This window comes from Agelaius phoeniceus, chromosome 5 (genome assembly GCF_051311805.1).
Source record: "Agelaius phoeniceus isolate bAgePho1 chromosome 5, bAgePho1.hap1, whole genome shotgun sequence".
Classification (NCBI taxonomy): Eukaryota; Metazoa; Chordata; class Aves; order Passeriformes; family Icteridae; genus Agelaius; species Agelaius phoeniceus.
In genome coordinates, this window is record NC_135269.1 from 45,099,472 (window position 1) to 45,114,666 (window position 15,195).

At 38.4% G+C, this 15,195-nt stretch overlaps 1 protein-coding gene across 2 annotated transcripts in view; it reads right to left on the minus strand.

Moving 5' to 3' along the window:
* The window catches only part of PDZRN4 (PDZ domain containing ring finger 4), a 230,550-nt gene that overhangs the window by 25,782 nt on the left and 189,573 nt on the right, over positions 1-15,195 (minus strand). For both annotated transcript variants that reach the window (XM_054631745.2, XM_077178900.1), the window contains 2 exons: positions 13,536-13,789; positions 11,850-11,952 (listed from right to left, as the gene is read on the minus strand). In XM_054631745.2, coding sequence (XP_054487720.2) covers positions 11,850-11,952; positions 13,536-13,789 — 357 coding nt within the window. The remainder of the gene's footprint in view (positions 1-11,849; positions 11,953-13,535; positions 13,790-15,195) is intronic.

Genomic DNA, 15,195 nt, shown 5'->3' on the forward strand with positions numbered 1-15,195 from the left:
CAGCTGACAGTGTATCCTCCAGGAAATCACAAAACTTCTCTTGAAGCTTAGCTGGCATGCATGATACCAAATCTTCAGATTCCTGTCAAAATGATAAATCCAAAAAATCAACACTTATGAGAAATATTAAACCTAAAATACTCTAAATGCTATTGAAAAACAATTTTTCCCTATTGTCTGGATGATCACACTTACGGGAAAGTAAAATATCCACTGTCTTCATTCAAACAAGCCATGGTCTTACTTTTCTCCCTAATTCTTCCACCTTCCTATTTGTCCTCTTTACTTCTGCTCTTTTCCCATGGTGCAGTATGAATACTAATTTATTAGAGATACTTAACTACATACCTATATTTTCCCATGATATGTATGCATATATATTTTCTCCTGCTTGAGACCCAGCACCCCTTCTGGTATATTGTGTATCTGGGAAAACCATGAACACTTGCTTTCTGAGCAGAAAGATCCATGAAGAAATACTCATATGTAGTATTTTTCAGGAGTCAACTTTGGTCCTTGCTATTGGTGTTTCCCTCAATAGAAATGTGAATTTGCAAGGGTACAAGAGGAGGTTAAAGTATAATGAGCTAACTGATAATATGCAGTGAAGTTTCTTTTTCACTGATCTCAGATCCTACACTGTCACTTTTTTCTCCATAAACAAAGTAGGTGGAATAGCACAGACAAGGCAGAAACTGAACCTTATGTTAAAATGAGATAAGCAGACTGGAGTAGTAACTATTCTATTGTGCAGTATATATGAACATGCTAAACTGTCACATTGGTTTTTGCTCCTTGAGGGTGGGGAAAACAAACCCAACAAACTTAAACCAGTTCAATTTTTTTTTTTTTTTTCCTTTTGGGGCTTTCCAGAATTTGCTCCCACATCTGTTTTCTAATGGAAATGGCTCTGATGCAGAATGTTATAATGGACCTTCTCTTGGTTTTCAGGTAGGAATACAGTACTCCATATCTGACAAGAAGTTCATTAACTAATTAGAGGGCTGGAGTACATCTCCAAAAAGGGAAAGCTGGGAGAACTGCATTTGATTAGCCTTTTGAAGAGAACTCATCTACTCAATAAGGAGATATTGTTGCTTCCTTCAGACACCAAATGCAAGAGTCCAGAGAAGTCAGAACCAGACTCTTCTTTGAGATGCATTGTGACAGCCACATGAGACAACAGTCATCAGTTGCTACTCGGGACATTCCAGTTAGATATTTAGGGAACTGCTTCTTTACTATGAGGGTAGTCAAAGACTGGAAGAGTTGTCCTGAGAAGCTGTAGACTATAACTACAAGTTATAGACTACAACTATATCAGCTGTATAATCAGCATCCATTTCTTTGCTCCTCTACAACAGGTTCACAGCAATTTCTGGACTTGCCTCAAATAGGGGTAATTGAAGGCCACTTGGAAAATTTAGTGGTAATGTCTACGGAAGGGAATGAGACAATGTTAGCTCATGACATCAGTGCTAAAATCTTTACAGTGACTTCTACATTTCTGTTTATCCTTCATTGTGTTGGAGATTAAGGTCTGGAAGGGATCCAGGAAGTGCAAAAGCTCTCTGTACTTGGAAACCAGTCTCCACACCTGAGACTGTCAGATATATGCTTCTCTGTCCATGAATGTCCTCTTTGATACTCTGGAGTTTTCCTGGCCCTAATGGTATAAAAACATTCAAATCTGTCACACTTCATTGGGTAGAAGTAAACCTGTTGAAAGTAATAATTCTGATAAGGCCAGGAACTTCAGGTCCCCAGATGATAGCTGCTCCCCTTTCAAAAAACCCATCTACCTCAGCAGTTTCTGGTTTCCAATTCCCTTAAGTCTAATAAAGAACCTCTTCACAGCTTACAGTTCTTTCTAAACTGGAGCAAGCACCTTTTTCTAGACAATATACCTTAGATGCACAAAGTCCAGAGATTTAAGGGGCGTCATAGCTGCAGTTCAGATCAGCTGAAAATCACTTAGAATAATTAGCTTTCACAATATAGTAAACGAAATAATAAATTAAACCAATACAATACAATAAATTTCACCTAGTGCAGGTAAAATCATACTTTAAATTTGCTGTATTTTAAAATACTACTGCTGAGTACTTGGCTCTATAAACATCATTGTTACTGCTGCCTGCCTGCTTTGGGCCTGAAATGTGTCAGAAGATTTATCTGCCTCATCAGCACTTCCCAAACACCCAGGCAGCCAATCGAAATGGGGAGGCATAACAGATGTGCCAACATCTGCTGCAGCAAGCATTTATCTGGACAGTGGAACACATAGCTGCAGATTCAAACTCTTACCAGTTACAACTCCATGTGTATGGACAGCCTAGATCTACAACTGTGTGAAGGCTATTTTGGGATATTAAATGAAATCAAGTGAAAATGCAGTTTTTCAATTACATTTGTGAGAAATATACCTTCCTGTAATTCAGTCAGACACAGTAAAGGCAAAATATTATGAAAAAGCTAATTTTAAAGTTGAACTTAGAAATTCTTAGAAAGCACTATTACAATTCCATCTCATCAATGGTCTTGTTTACCTCAAGGTACACACACATTAAAATATGTTTAGTTAAAATATGCACATTTTAATCACATACATTTGCCTATAAATCAAGCACATGAAGCAATAAGAAATTATTTTCAAAACACATTTTGATTTTCCTGGCACCAAAGTGAAGTCTATGGGCACCACATCCATGCTGAGTTTCAGCTGTTCAAACTTCTGTTGCACATGGAATGCCCTCTACCCCCTAACACACACTTGTGCAGATTGATAAAATCATGAGATGAAATACAAAGCAAACTCATCTTCTGCTTTTTGATGCACAATACAGTTTCACCTGTATTCCTGCTCTCCAAACCATGCCCTCTAGGAATGACTATAACATTCTCTTTGAAGAGATCCCTCATTAAATAAAAAAGCAAACTCCCAGAGAAAAGGCCTCTCCAGCTTTTTTTTTTGATTTCTCCTCTGAAAGCCCAGCATGAATAATACTGAAACCTTGTTTTAAGCCCAGTTTATTGTAAAAGGTCCCCTCTTTCTAGGGTGACTCAGCCCATGTTTCCTGTGCTCTAGGATTTCCTAGGATCTAAGCTTTAAAAAAGCAACATTATAATAAACTGGTTAACATGACTGAGGCTATTTTAAAAGAATATGTAAAATAAATTATTACCTCTCATATTTTGTCTGTATAGCTAGATTTCATGTTTCCAAGACAGACTACATGAACATTCAAGTAGAAGGCATATGAAAAATAGCATTAATAAAACCCTTAGAAACATTTTGACTGTAAAGCATATATGGAACTTTGTGGGATAATAATGTAAGAACTGTCTAAACAAAGAATTTCTCCAAAACAGAAGATTTATAATCCACAGATTTCCATAATAAATATGGAAAATAAATAAATATAAATAAATAAATTTTCATAAATATGAAAATATTACCAGCATCTTTCTCTTCCTTCACTGACTGAAAAGCACATTCCATACATTGTAATGTTGCCCAGCAATAAAATGTTGCTGAACTAAAGTCACTTTTCTTCATTTTCCTAGAACAACATAAGCTCTGACAACAAGTAAGAATTTTTATTAGCTTCCAGGTGAAATAAGGAGTAACCCTGTGCTTCTTTTATGAAATCATGAAACAGAATGAATATCTCTGACTTGATATATATTTTCTCCTGTTTTAAAACACAATAAATGGTAATAACCTTGATAAATTTGTCCATGCCAGTTTTGTGTCTTTTTCTCCCCATTCTCTCATGATCCTCTGCAGTTGTGGACACAATTCAAATCCCTAAATTGGCTTATTTGTTACTCAGAGGAAGTGAGATGACAGCAAATTCATTCACTTTGAATGTCAGGATTTTGTGATGATATACAGCAATACATTCAAAATCAGCGAACAACTGTGGCAGAAATTACCCTGACACTGCCTTCTATCTAAATGACCCAATGACTAGCAAGGAAGAAGAGTGATTTAATGGCCAAAAAAGAGATGCACTGCAATTAAAGGCTTCTGGCTTTTATTGCCAGTTCTGCCACCGATTGACATGGCAAGTCTCTCAATACGACTGTCCTTAGTTCACCCTATTGTGAATTCATGTAGCAATACAGGACATCATAACACTGCAGAACCTCAATAGAATGGTTTTGTTTAATTTATTTATACCTGAAAAGTGACCTCAGTATTTAAAAGACTAATGAAAAACTAAAAGAAAAGGGCTGCTCCTTTTATCAATCCTTTGCTCATTTACAGTGTACAATGGGCCACAGTTAGGGAGAAATTCTATGTTTATTATTGTCTATGGGTAATTTATACTGATGTAAATTCAAGGGTATTTTAAAAATACATAATCTTATGCTGTTTTATGCCAAATGCATGCTCAGTCTTCTTTTAATTATTATCCAGTGTTATTAAAAGAAATAAAGCAAAAAATATTCCAGTGCCACTTTCCCCTTTTTTATTTCAACTGTGACCTTTTCTATTTTTAGTCAATAGCTGGTTGACAGGCCAGGCATTTGCCACGCAGAACTCTTTTGAGTTAACAGGAAGAAATCACAAGGAAAGGTTTTAGAAGCCCTGATCATGATAAGTGCTTCCTCAGGTCCAACTGAAACAACTCTAATAATCTATTTACTAATCCAGGAGAATTCCTTACAAAATAGCTTTAAACCAGATTCCATTTTTTCTCTTTATATTTGTATGGTAGAACAGGTGGAATGGGGAAAAAAAAAGGTCAATCACCCCAAGTTCCCACAAACCTGACTTTCCTAAGCAGCCAAGACCACAAACTACAGGCACACACATACCTGTTCCCTTCCTTCCTAATACTTCTTATCATCAGGTACCATATAATATTAAAAAGTGACACAAAAAAATGAGAATAATGGTGTCAGTAAATGCCTCTATACCATGGGGCAACCATGATTCAGCTGTAACTGCGAGGTTTGAAACAATGGTCAGAAAAGAAACAGTGTACCAAGTGTCCCTCCTATGATAAGAGACTGAGAGAATTGGGGTTGTTCAGCCTGGAAAAGAGAAAGCCTCAGGAAGAACTTAGAGCAGCCTTCCACACCTAAGGGGGGCTACAAGGGAGCTGGAGAGGGACTTTATACATGGGCATGTCATGACATAGGACAAGGGCTAAGGGCTTTAAAATGAAAGAGAGCACATTTAGATTAGATATTAGGAATGAGTTCTTCCCTATGAGGGTGGTGAGACACCCAGAGAAGCTGTGGATGTTCCGTTCCTGGCAGTGTTCAAGGCTGTGCTGGATGAGACTTTGAAAAACCTGGTCAAGTGAGAGGTGTCCCTGCCAATGGTAGGGGCTGGAACTGCATTACCTTTAAGGTCCCTTCCAATCCAAACCATTCCACGATTCTATGATGAAGTCCCAAATTATCTAAGCCCACTTTGAGCTGTCAGTTCAGTCCCTTCACCACAACAGCAGCTCCATAAGCTAAGGCATGTGGTGAGAAGCATTTCTCCTACCACACCAGTCAGGTCTGATAACAATGGAAAGACACAACCTTGTCCAACACTTCAGCTCTTCTAAACTGCAACACTCATATCTCTATAAGGATCCATATTTCTCGAAGCCTTCTCTTTTAAATTGCCTGGTGGTTGCTGAATTCAAAAACTGCCTTTTATTTCCTAGAGGTGCATTTTGTGATTTATCTCCAATTTTAAGACGTTCAGGGTAAAATATAAAGATTCCAATCGCAGTAGAAAATATAGTGAAAAAACAAGCACAACCTGATATCTAGCTTCATTGTGCAGAAACACTCATCAAGTAACAAAACAAAAGAGCCTGACAGCAGCAATCAGCAGTGCTGGCAGTGTGTGCACAGAAGCTGTTTCCATAAAAACCTGTTTGTTCAGGTGCTAGCAATTGAGGAGGAGTTCCAGTTGTGCTGCTGCAAGCTCCTGTAATGCTCACACAGGGGTGTTTGCAGATTATCAGAGCTCTGGAGGGAGCTGTTACAGGCCATCAGCTCAGTAATCCTCATGTTAAAAAGGCCCTAAATATGTATTCACAAGATAGACAGACCTGTTTGTTTTATTGGTTATGTAATCCTCATGTTGAAAACGTCTTAAATCAGAATTCACCAGGCAGGCAGGTCTCTCCTGGACTATTACAGCAGTGGTGGGCTGTTCACTGAGAATAAATGTCACTGAGACCACTCTTCAGGGGCCCACGAGAGCCTCAACCCAAAAATACTTATAGGTGTTCAAGTAACTTTATTCAGATAAACAGCCTCACTCAGACTGCTAATCTGAAATTACTCCTTTATTTCTATGGAAAAAATGCCAATAAAAATCAGTCACTTCAAAAGTGTAATGTCACAGAACTGATAAATTTGAATTTGCTTCTGAAATACCTTCCCTCATCACAATGGGGTGAGTATTACTGGAAGAGGGAACCAGTGTGTTACTGCTGCACTGTATCTACTGCAATGCTCAGATACAGTAGAAGAAACAAGAAAAGCAGGGTAAAATTTTCCCCTATGCAACTTTTTCCAGTGCAAAGATATCTACACAAAGACTTAGTCATGGCCAACTCCGAAAGGTTTCTAGTTCATCTCTATTCAAGGCCCATTTTTAGTTTGTGAAAACAGCTGACAGCATATGATCCAGAAATGCTCAGGTTAATAGGAAACCTTAGGAATTCCAGCAGGTTTGGATCAGGCCAATAGTAAATTTGATGGACTAATCTAAGTTTACAGTTAACAGATTTATGAGTGCAAATACTTATATCAAAACATTTAAATGAATGGCTGTGCATAACCATAAATTAGCATTTGCATTCAACATGCATACACACACATTTATTTCCTTATTCTGATGGAAAAATCTGTCCCTTGGTTCTACAAATCAGAACATGATCTTAAGAGTAATAATTTTTGCCCTGAAGTATTAGCCAACCCTCAGAGCACTATGCACTGCTGTGCTTAGGAGGAGGATGATGCAGTAAGGCAACTTGCATATGAATATTCTAATTTCCAGAAATTCTATTTTCTATAGCACAGGAAGAATCCACACAGCATGTGCGTAGTTTTCAGCTCATGCTCCAAGTGGGAAAAGTCTCACATGTTTTTTTCTCAAAATTCCATGCTCTTTCCTCCAAGAACTCTTATCCTTTCATTGCCTGGACACAAAAGGCTCCATAAAACATGACCACAGAAAGATTCTACCTGCACATGATTCATGTGGCTCTCTTAATGATATGCACAAAAAAGTAACTGAGCAAAAAAGGTAACATAAAGCTGCTCAATGGTTTCTAAGTGAAGAGCATCAGAATACCTCATAATTTCATATAAGGTCAACTCTATCCTAAGCAACTTTTCAGAGGTACTGTTCTTAAAACTGTCCCAATCTGTCAGGACTAGCATTGGTGTGTATTAGAACTAAAGTCATCAGACACAGGTGGGCTAACACAATGGCTGTCATTCTCCCTTTTCACTCTGAGATGTTTCCCTCCTGATATGATGGACTGTTGATATAATTTTCCAGACTCCTGAAAGCTGAAACAATCACTTGTGCCTAGAAATGAAAATAATCAGAGCTAGAAAGTATTTTAGGCAATTATTCTGGTTTCCTTTGTGCATCCACATTGACTAACACCCAACCTTCCTCCAAAAAACAACCCCTCAATGTTGACAGCAAATTTAAGTATAGTCTTCCTCAGATATGCAACAACAGAAAATGCAAACCACTTCTATTCCTTCTCAGGGATGTCTGCTTTTGCTGTTTGGAAGAAGCATTCAGCTGGAAATGAGAATCTTTTCCTATCTGAGATATATGAGGTTTTAAAAGCTGTAATCCCCCAGCAGAAAGCAATCACCTCCCATTCTGCTTTTGCTCAAAAGCTGCTTCAGTACATACATGGTGTGAAGGTCTCTGCCTGTGGATAAGGACCTGGTGACTAAACAGCATTAACAGCTTGTGCCTGCTTGTAACATCTTATTTTATTGTCTCATTAGACTGATTGTGTAGGACCAGACATCAGTGATACTTTGTTTTGACCAGCTCTGTCTTTACAACATCCTTTGTTGGTTATCTTTTTTGTACCTATTTTTAACTGTCCCACCATTTCAATGACTCTGTCCCCTTGATTGCTGTATTATTACTATTAATGCTCTGAAACAAGTATACAAAGTTTCTCTCTCCTGGAGTGTAGGCTTAGAAATGTTATTAAGAGTGCACCATTAACTTACTTATTCCTCCCTCGTACCTGTAGCCTCTATTCTTACAGGGACAAATTTTAGAGCAAAGTTTAACACATATTTACTGGGGACTGTGACGCTTTCAGTCATCTCACCTCAGTAGTACAAGCAAGGGGGATCTATAATCTAAACTCACTTGTCCAGCAGCTGAAAGCCACTCATAGTCAGGCTGGGTGGGTTTGTTCTGAATATCTCTGGCTCTCTTTCAGTGATATTGATTGCAAGTCCAATGGAGCACTTACACATTAGTCCATTCCTGCTTCTTAAAAGTCCTCATGGGTATCTGGTTATGCAAGAATTGCAAATCTTTTGATGCCTTTCTGCCAACACTGACTGATGTGGGCTCTGCCTTAACATCTACCAGCAATTCAGATTTCTTTTAGGACAATTTTTGCAGTAGCAACACAAGGATGCTCAAGTTGGCAGATGAAAATCCCCCAGCTTCATCATCTTCCCAGCCAATTGTTTAAAGTATGGTACTGTATGGAGCCTAATGAGCCTCCCTGGGAGTGCATCCTTCCAAGACAATTGGCTCATACTCGAGTTCATTGCATTGTGACAATCTGATCACAGCCCATGGGGCTTTTCTAGCTTACAACTGGAGTAGAAGAGTCTTGTAAGTGTCCAATCCTACCACTGCAAGTGTAAGTCCATAGCCCCAGTGCTGGCTATCATATATCATCCTCCTCTTGGTCTCTTGTGGTAGCTCAGGTACTTAAACACCAGCACATATTTGTAAGCAAGAACCAAAGTGATCAGAGTTTTTCAGATCATTCCCTTTCTTGAAAAACATTTTTGTTTCCAGCACCCCCTTTGCTAATCATCTTATTTCCTTACTTCCTAATGTGGCCGTAGATTTTGTGTTTGTGTCTCAGAACTGATGCATTCTTCATTTACAAACCATTTCTAGGAAATAATGAAGTGTTGTTCTAGTTCTTTTTCTGCCCACTATCTTGTTTCAATTCCTTTCTGAAATCTCCAGGTTTGGATTTTAATCCATTTAAAATTTTTGCCATGGAGACCTGTGAGCAACTTATCTCCATCCTTTCGTACAATGGGAAAATTAATGTGCATTTTGGAAACAGAACCATGCTCTTGACAGCAGACAAGTTTTTGACTATGTGTGATTAGCTAAAGTTCAACCAGAAAGTTGTCACAAATTAAAAAACAACTATAAAATCAAGGAACACTGATAAAATCCTCCTTCTAAATAAAGCAGAGTAAAAACAATAAACACAGGATAAATCAATCAGTGTGAGATAGAGAACACTCTGTGGTTCTTCCATCCAGCCTGCAGACAGAGGGGTGGCATGAGCAGGGCTTCTGCACCCTTCTCCATGCTGCTTTCACCCTAAGATGGTGGATATGATGTGTTAAAAATCTAGAAACAAAGTAACACACTTTTGAGACAATATTAATACAGGAAGTAATATAAAAGCTAGTCTTTAATTGGAGATCTCCAAAGGAAAGTGAGGAAAAATGCCCACATCACACAGGGCGAATACAGTTTTGAAAGTTTAGCATTGGAGCATAGCCTCCACTCCACCCACTGCCCTGCTGCTCCTTCCCAGGACCAGCAACAGGAGCTGGGAAGTTCTTTTTGACTCTGAGACTCTGTTTTGGGATGGGGATATATAACTCTGAGGACAATGATCTCAGTTTTTCCAGATCCCTGGTTATGGCAAGGGAACTTAAAAAGGTCTTACAGGGACCTGAAGTAGCAGATAATACAACCAGTGAGTAACCTAAACCATAATATTACCATATGGGCTTAAACTTTGGGAATATCTTTAATGTTTAGAGCTCTGCTAATTAAAGGCTGTGAGATATTCTTGTTCCTCCTAAAAACGCACATATTTAGTAGAAAACATTCTTCTCAAAGGAGTCTAGACAGTTTCTTTCCCATTTAAATTTCACATCAAACATTTCATTTCAGTCACTCAGTGTCTATGCCTTGGGCAACTGAATCACAGCTAACAGCAAATGAATGACTACGATGTTGTGATTAGCAGAGAATACAGGCAACTGAGAACCTGTCCAAACATTTACTGTAGTCACAGTATTTATGCCAGCCATTATTAGGGATAAATAATGGCCACAAAGAGGACTTGATTCCACCAGGTAGACCCTTTAAAAATTGTCACTGATATTCTTATTAAATGGCGAAAATTATGTCTATTTTAACATTTAAAAAAATATTTCTAGATGCTTACATTCCTAATTAAATCAAATATTATCAGAAAAAATAGTTTCTATTACATTTCAGGAACAAGTATCATGAACAAACACACTTGACAGAGAAATTTAATATTGTATTACACAGGGGGAGTCAAAATAAAACTTAAAGTCTGAGACTCTGATGCTGTGAGACACTACACCAAAATCCAACTGGGAAGAAATAATAATTTCACTTATCCATAGCAATGATTTTTTGAGGAGTTCAAATAAAAGTTTGCTTGTTCTGATGAGATCCACTGAGTAGACATTATTTGATTTTCCAGATTCCCCTGTCTGCTAGAAGAGCAATGGGCTGAACGTGCAGTTGAGCATCTTAGATGCTAAAGGCACAATAAAATTGAACTCACTGAGTATTTGCCAAGGCTTTTGCCTTTCATTTAATTTCCAAATGTCATCCAGTTATATGAAACCTTTAAAAGGGTTTCTTAAGGTAGAGCAAACAGGAAGTTAGGATGTTTTTAATCTTGTATTAAAGATTTTAAGTTGTTTATAATCATTAAAACACAGTAACTTGAACTTATGAAAAGACTCAGCACTTTAATAATAAAAAGAACCATCTGCTTCTTATGCCTGTTCCTATAAATATTTTGTTACTAGATGCCAGTGGAAAACATGAAAAGCTAACGACTGACTGACAAGTAGATTATTTAGATACTGAAATGAAAATCTAATGAAGAGCAACATCACTAATCATATGTTATCATTTTGGGAAGCTTCACATAATGATTTTCCAGTGACTCAGAAACACATCCACCCTTGTCACCAGACAGTGCAATACATCAGCAGCAAAGGGAGATTTGTGGTACAGAGCACAATCTCTTATAATTGCAATACTTACAAGGTCAAATATCAAAGAGCAAGTAATAAAAACTATATTCATTGTCCAATTTTAAGCATGATCTTAAAAACAATCAAGCACACAACCAAATATCTAGAAGACTGATTTCTAATGCATGAAATACAAGGACAATTGATTCTTAAAATTAGAGGCAGGAAGAGGAAAGCAATTAAACTTCCAGTAACCATTTGTGGAAAGGCCTGCTTTAAAGTGTTAAATCTACTAAAGAGAAGCATTTGAGTTACGGTCTCCACTACACAAAGACAGAACATGTTAAACAAGCCTCCTAGACTTGTATGTAGTCACCCACTGCAGAATTCTGCTTTCAAATTTCACATCTTTACCCTAACCCTAGCCTATCTCCAGTAAATCCTGTGACATCACACAGGTATAACACAAAACTGCCTTTTGTGATGATTTTTAAGAAGTATTCCCATTCTTCTTTTTCTCAGCGGAGCCTACTATCAGCTGTGTAAATGTCATATCTGTAATAACAGAAAGAGATGGTGAAGTGTGCCCATGATCTTACCTCATACTCAAAGTCCTCTGCTCTATCTGCATCAGCAGGCAGGCTGGAAAGATACTCATTGCCTTCATAAAATTCATGCTCCACTGGGTGAAGAGAATGGCAGCTATGTGGAACAAAGGAGTACAATAACAATAGATGAGAAAATATGGGTTTTTTAAATTAAAAGGTCCCACCTCACCCCCCTCCACTGTCAGCTCCTCCCCCTGCTGCCAACCCAGTCTCACTTCATAGTTTTCTCATCTCAGAAGCGCTTCTCTGAATGGCTGGACAGCCTGAAAGAACCAAGTACCTGAAAGAGCCAGTACCAAGAAGCAGCACAAGCTGTTTTCCCTGCAAAAGCTCATGCTCTGATTGAGTTCATTTTGCTGGGTTCATCTTTAGGCATATTTACACAGGGTGATTTCTTAAAAGGGTCTGGTTAGAACCCAACAGCTTCACTGTGACATTTTAGATTCCTTACACTCATAAAGGTACATAACTCCAGATTTGGGTGCTGTGTCATGGCTGGGGGCATCTCACTAATTATCTGGTCATAGTCTTGAACAGTCTACAGGCTGTATCAGGCTCACAAACTGCTCGAGAACTCATGTAAAATATCTTGCATTATCTTCTTGTGTTAAAGTGGTAACAACATGGTGAAGTGCACTTGAGCAACTGCACAATTACAAACGTTAGTAAATTGTGCTGTTAAATGGGTTTGGAACACAAAGAATGAGGTCTTTAAAACATCTTTAGACCCAAGGCTGGATCCCAGCCATGTAGTATCCGGGGTGGACCTATTTTAGCAGAGGTTGAAAACTCTTTCCCATGCTGAGGGCATGGGAACTTCAATCACAGTAGCCCAGAGTTTAGAAATACCCAGTAAAAACTCAGAAATACATGTATCCTGTTCCTTGCTGTGCAGCAGTCAGCAGTAAGCCAAGTCCATCTAGCCCAGAATTTCTAAAAATGGACCTACATCAAAGTTAAAAGTGTCATGTTCTGCATTAGCATCAATTCTGCAAACCCACACAACATGCCAGCAAATCAGTGAAAAGGCTCTAGGGCTATAATATTTTTTGGCAGGCTGCAGAGGGTCTGTAGGGTCATCTGAGGTCACCCACGACATGATGTTATTTATGAGGTGGGGTTAAAAGAGGAAGAACCCTACACCCTATTTATGTATAAGCACCACCTGCTAGTGTTTGCACCCAATTCAGTTCCAAAGAGAGATAATTTAATTAATATATTTTGCCATATGACAGATGAAATGGTACTTTTTGATATCTATATTTTTGGAATTGTTTTGCTTTTGATAAGGGGAACTTTATATTAAATCACTTGTTTCATTGATTTGCTTTTGTAAAAAAATTGGAAGAAAAGAAAACAAGACAAGCTCTTTCTAGGTCTGAAGAAGCCTTTTTGGTACTTTGGAACACAGAAGTGTTTTTCTTCTTGACTAGGGCTTAGCTTTGGATGAATGGATACATAAACACAAAGTAAACATGTCTGAGATTCCTCCCTGTAGCCTTAACCTACAAGCAGAGTTTAGGAAAGCTGTCACTGAAGCCTGAATGGGATAGTGTTTATCAACAACATTTATTATTTATTTAAAGTGTTCCTGAGACATTTTCAGGAGAAGGCTAAAAGATCCTCCCTGCAATGCCTCAATGCTGCAGGTAAACAGCAGAAAAAGATAAACCATACCTATCTGAAAGTAGAAAAGGGCAGATATCTGGAACTGGTGGTGTGGAAGGCCTTAGCTTGGCCAGAGCCATGATGTGCTCAAAAGTGATGTCAGTCTGAGTGCTGGCATCCATAAGCCGAACATCCTGAGAGCCGCTGTGAGCTTTGGCAGCTGGGGCTCGTCGTAAAACCTGAACTACAATGGGCTCCTTGGCATTGCGGAAAGCTTCCACGGCTTCCTCGTGAGTGGCCTTGGAGAGGTCCTTCCCATTGACCTAAGGAAAACAGGGAATACAGCCAAGGTGAGAGAAAAGGCAGCATAAAAACATGGGTGTAAAATATAGAGGGATGAATTATTTGTGCGGCACATCAAGCCACCTGATGACATTGATGAGCATATTTTGGTATCCATGCAAGAGGGAATATACAGCTGGGAGGAGAAATAAGTTCTTTAATCTTTGCCAGAAATTAGAAATGGTTTGAACTCTTCCATAACTGTCCCACCCAATGGAATCCAAACACAGCAAAGAAAATACAATATTTAGAAAGTAATTTAAATTATTTCCTCTTATTTTATTAACTTTGTAAAACACAGCTAAAATAGGAGGGGTGCGTCTAATTTTGAATTTCAGCATTTTCTGCGGCATGCAATTGTTTTAAAGGATTTCTGGCATAGCACTGTTATTAATGCAGATGTCAATAAACATGTCTCTGATGTCTAAAAAGAAACAAGGCCAATTTTCAATGTTTTGTCACTTATCTGCTATGGCCATTATACAACCATTAAGACCACAGATAGGAAGATTGGACTAGCACAGTCAGCTGCTGGTCTTTCAAGGAAAGAGAACTAACTCAATAAATAATTTGCTATGAACAGACAAATAATCAGCCAGAGAAAATTACATTGCAAATGTAGCATAGCTTGGCAAAACTAAAAGACGTCAAGCTATGCTTGACGCCAAGGCGTCTCTCCACTACAGGCAAAGCAGCAAATTCCTCCTGGTCTAGATGAGGCCTTAGGGTACTAAAATAATGTAACTGCAAGGCTTGATTATGCTAAATTTATACAAATTCAGGTGCTTGGGACAAGATTTGCAAGCATCAGCCCACTACAAAATGTGAAGGCTAATTGGTCAATGGCAGTCAGTAGCTAAGCCCTTGAACACAGGGCTGTGCAACATCCTTACAGAGAAAATGCTATTTCACTGGTTCCAGAGCAGTGGGACCACTGTAGACTGCTACACAGGACCTAACTGTTGTGAGCTACTGTGGAAATGAGATGATCCTGTGCTGGGGTAGAAAGGCAGAGTTTTCAGAAATGTGACTACCTGAAGGCATCAAAACCTGGTTAAAATTTATATTCCCAGGAAAACTTCTACACTGCCAGCAAATCAGAAATAGGAGTCTGCCGCAAGGTCATGCTCAAATTATCTTCTTTGTACATAAAATGTGTCATAAAACTTCATAAAACTTAATGAACCCTCCCCAGAAATGGGACAAACCCATAAATTACTTTTCCCCAATGTTTGCAAATAGTGGTGGAAATGAAAATTTCTTTGCCACATCACTCCTTCATTCAAGAAATTCTTGGAAATTTCTTGTCAAAAAGGACAAAGGCAAACAGGAACAATGTCAGCAAACTCAAAAGAGACTCAGTAACTCAGCAGCCTTCAGTAACATT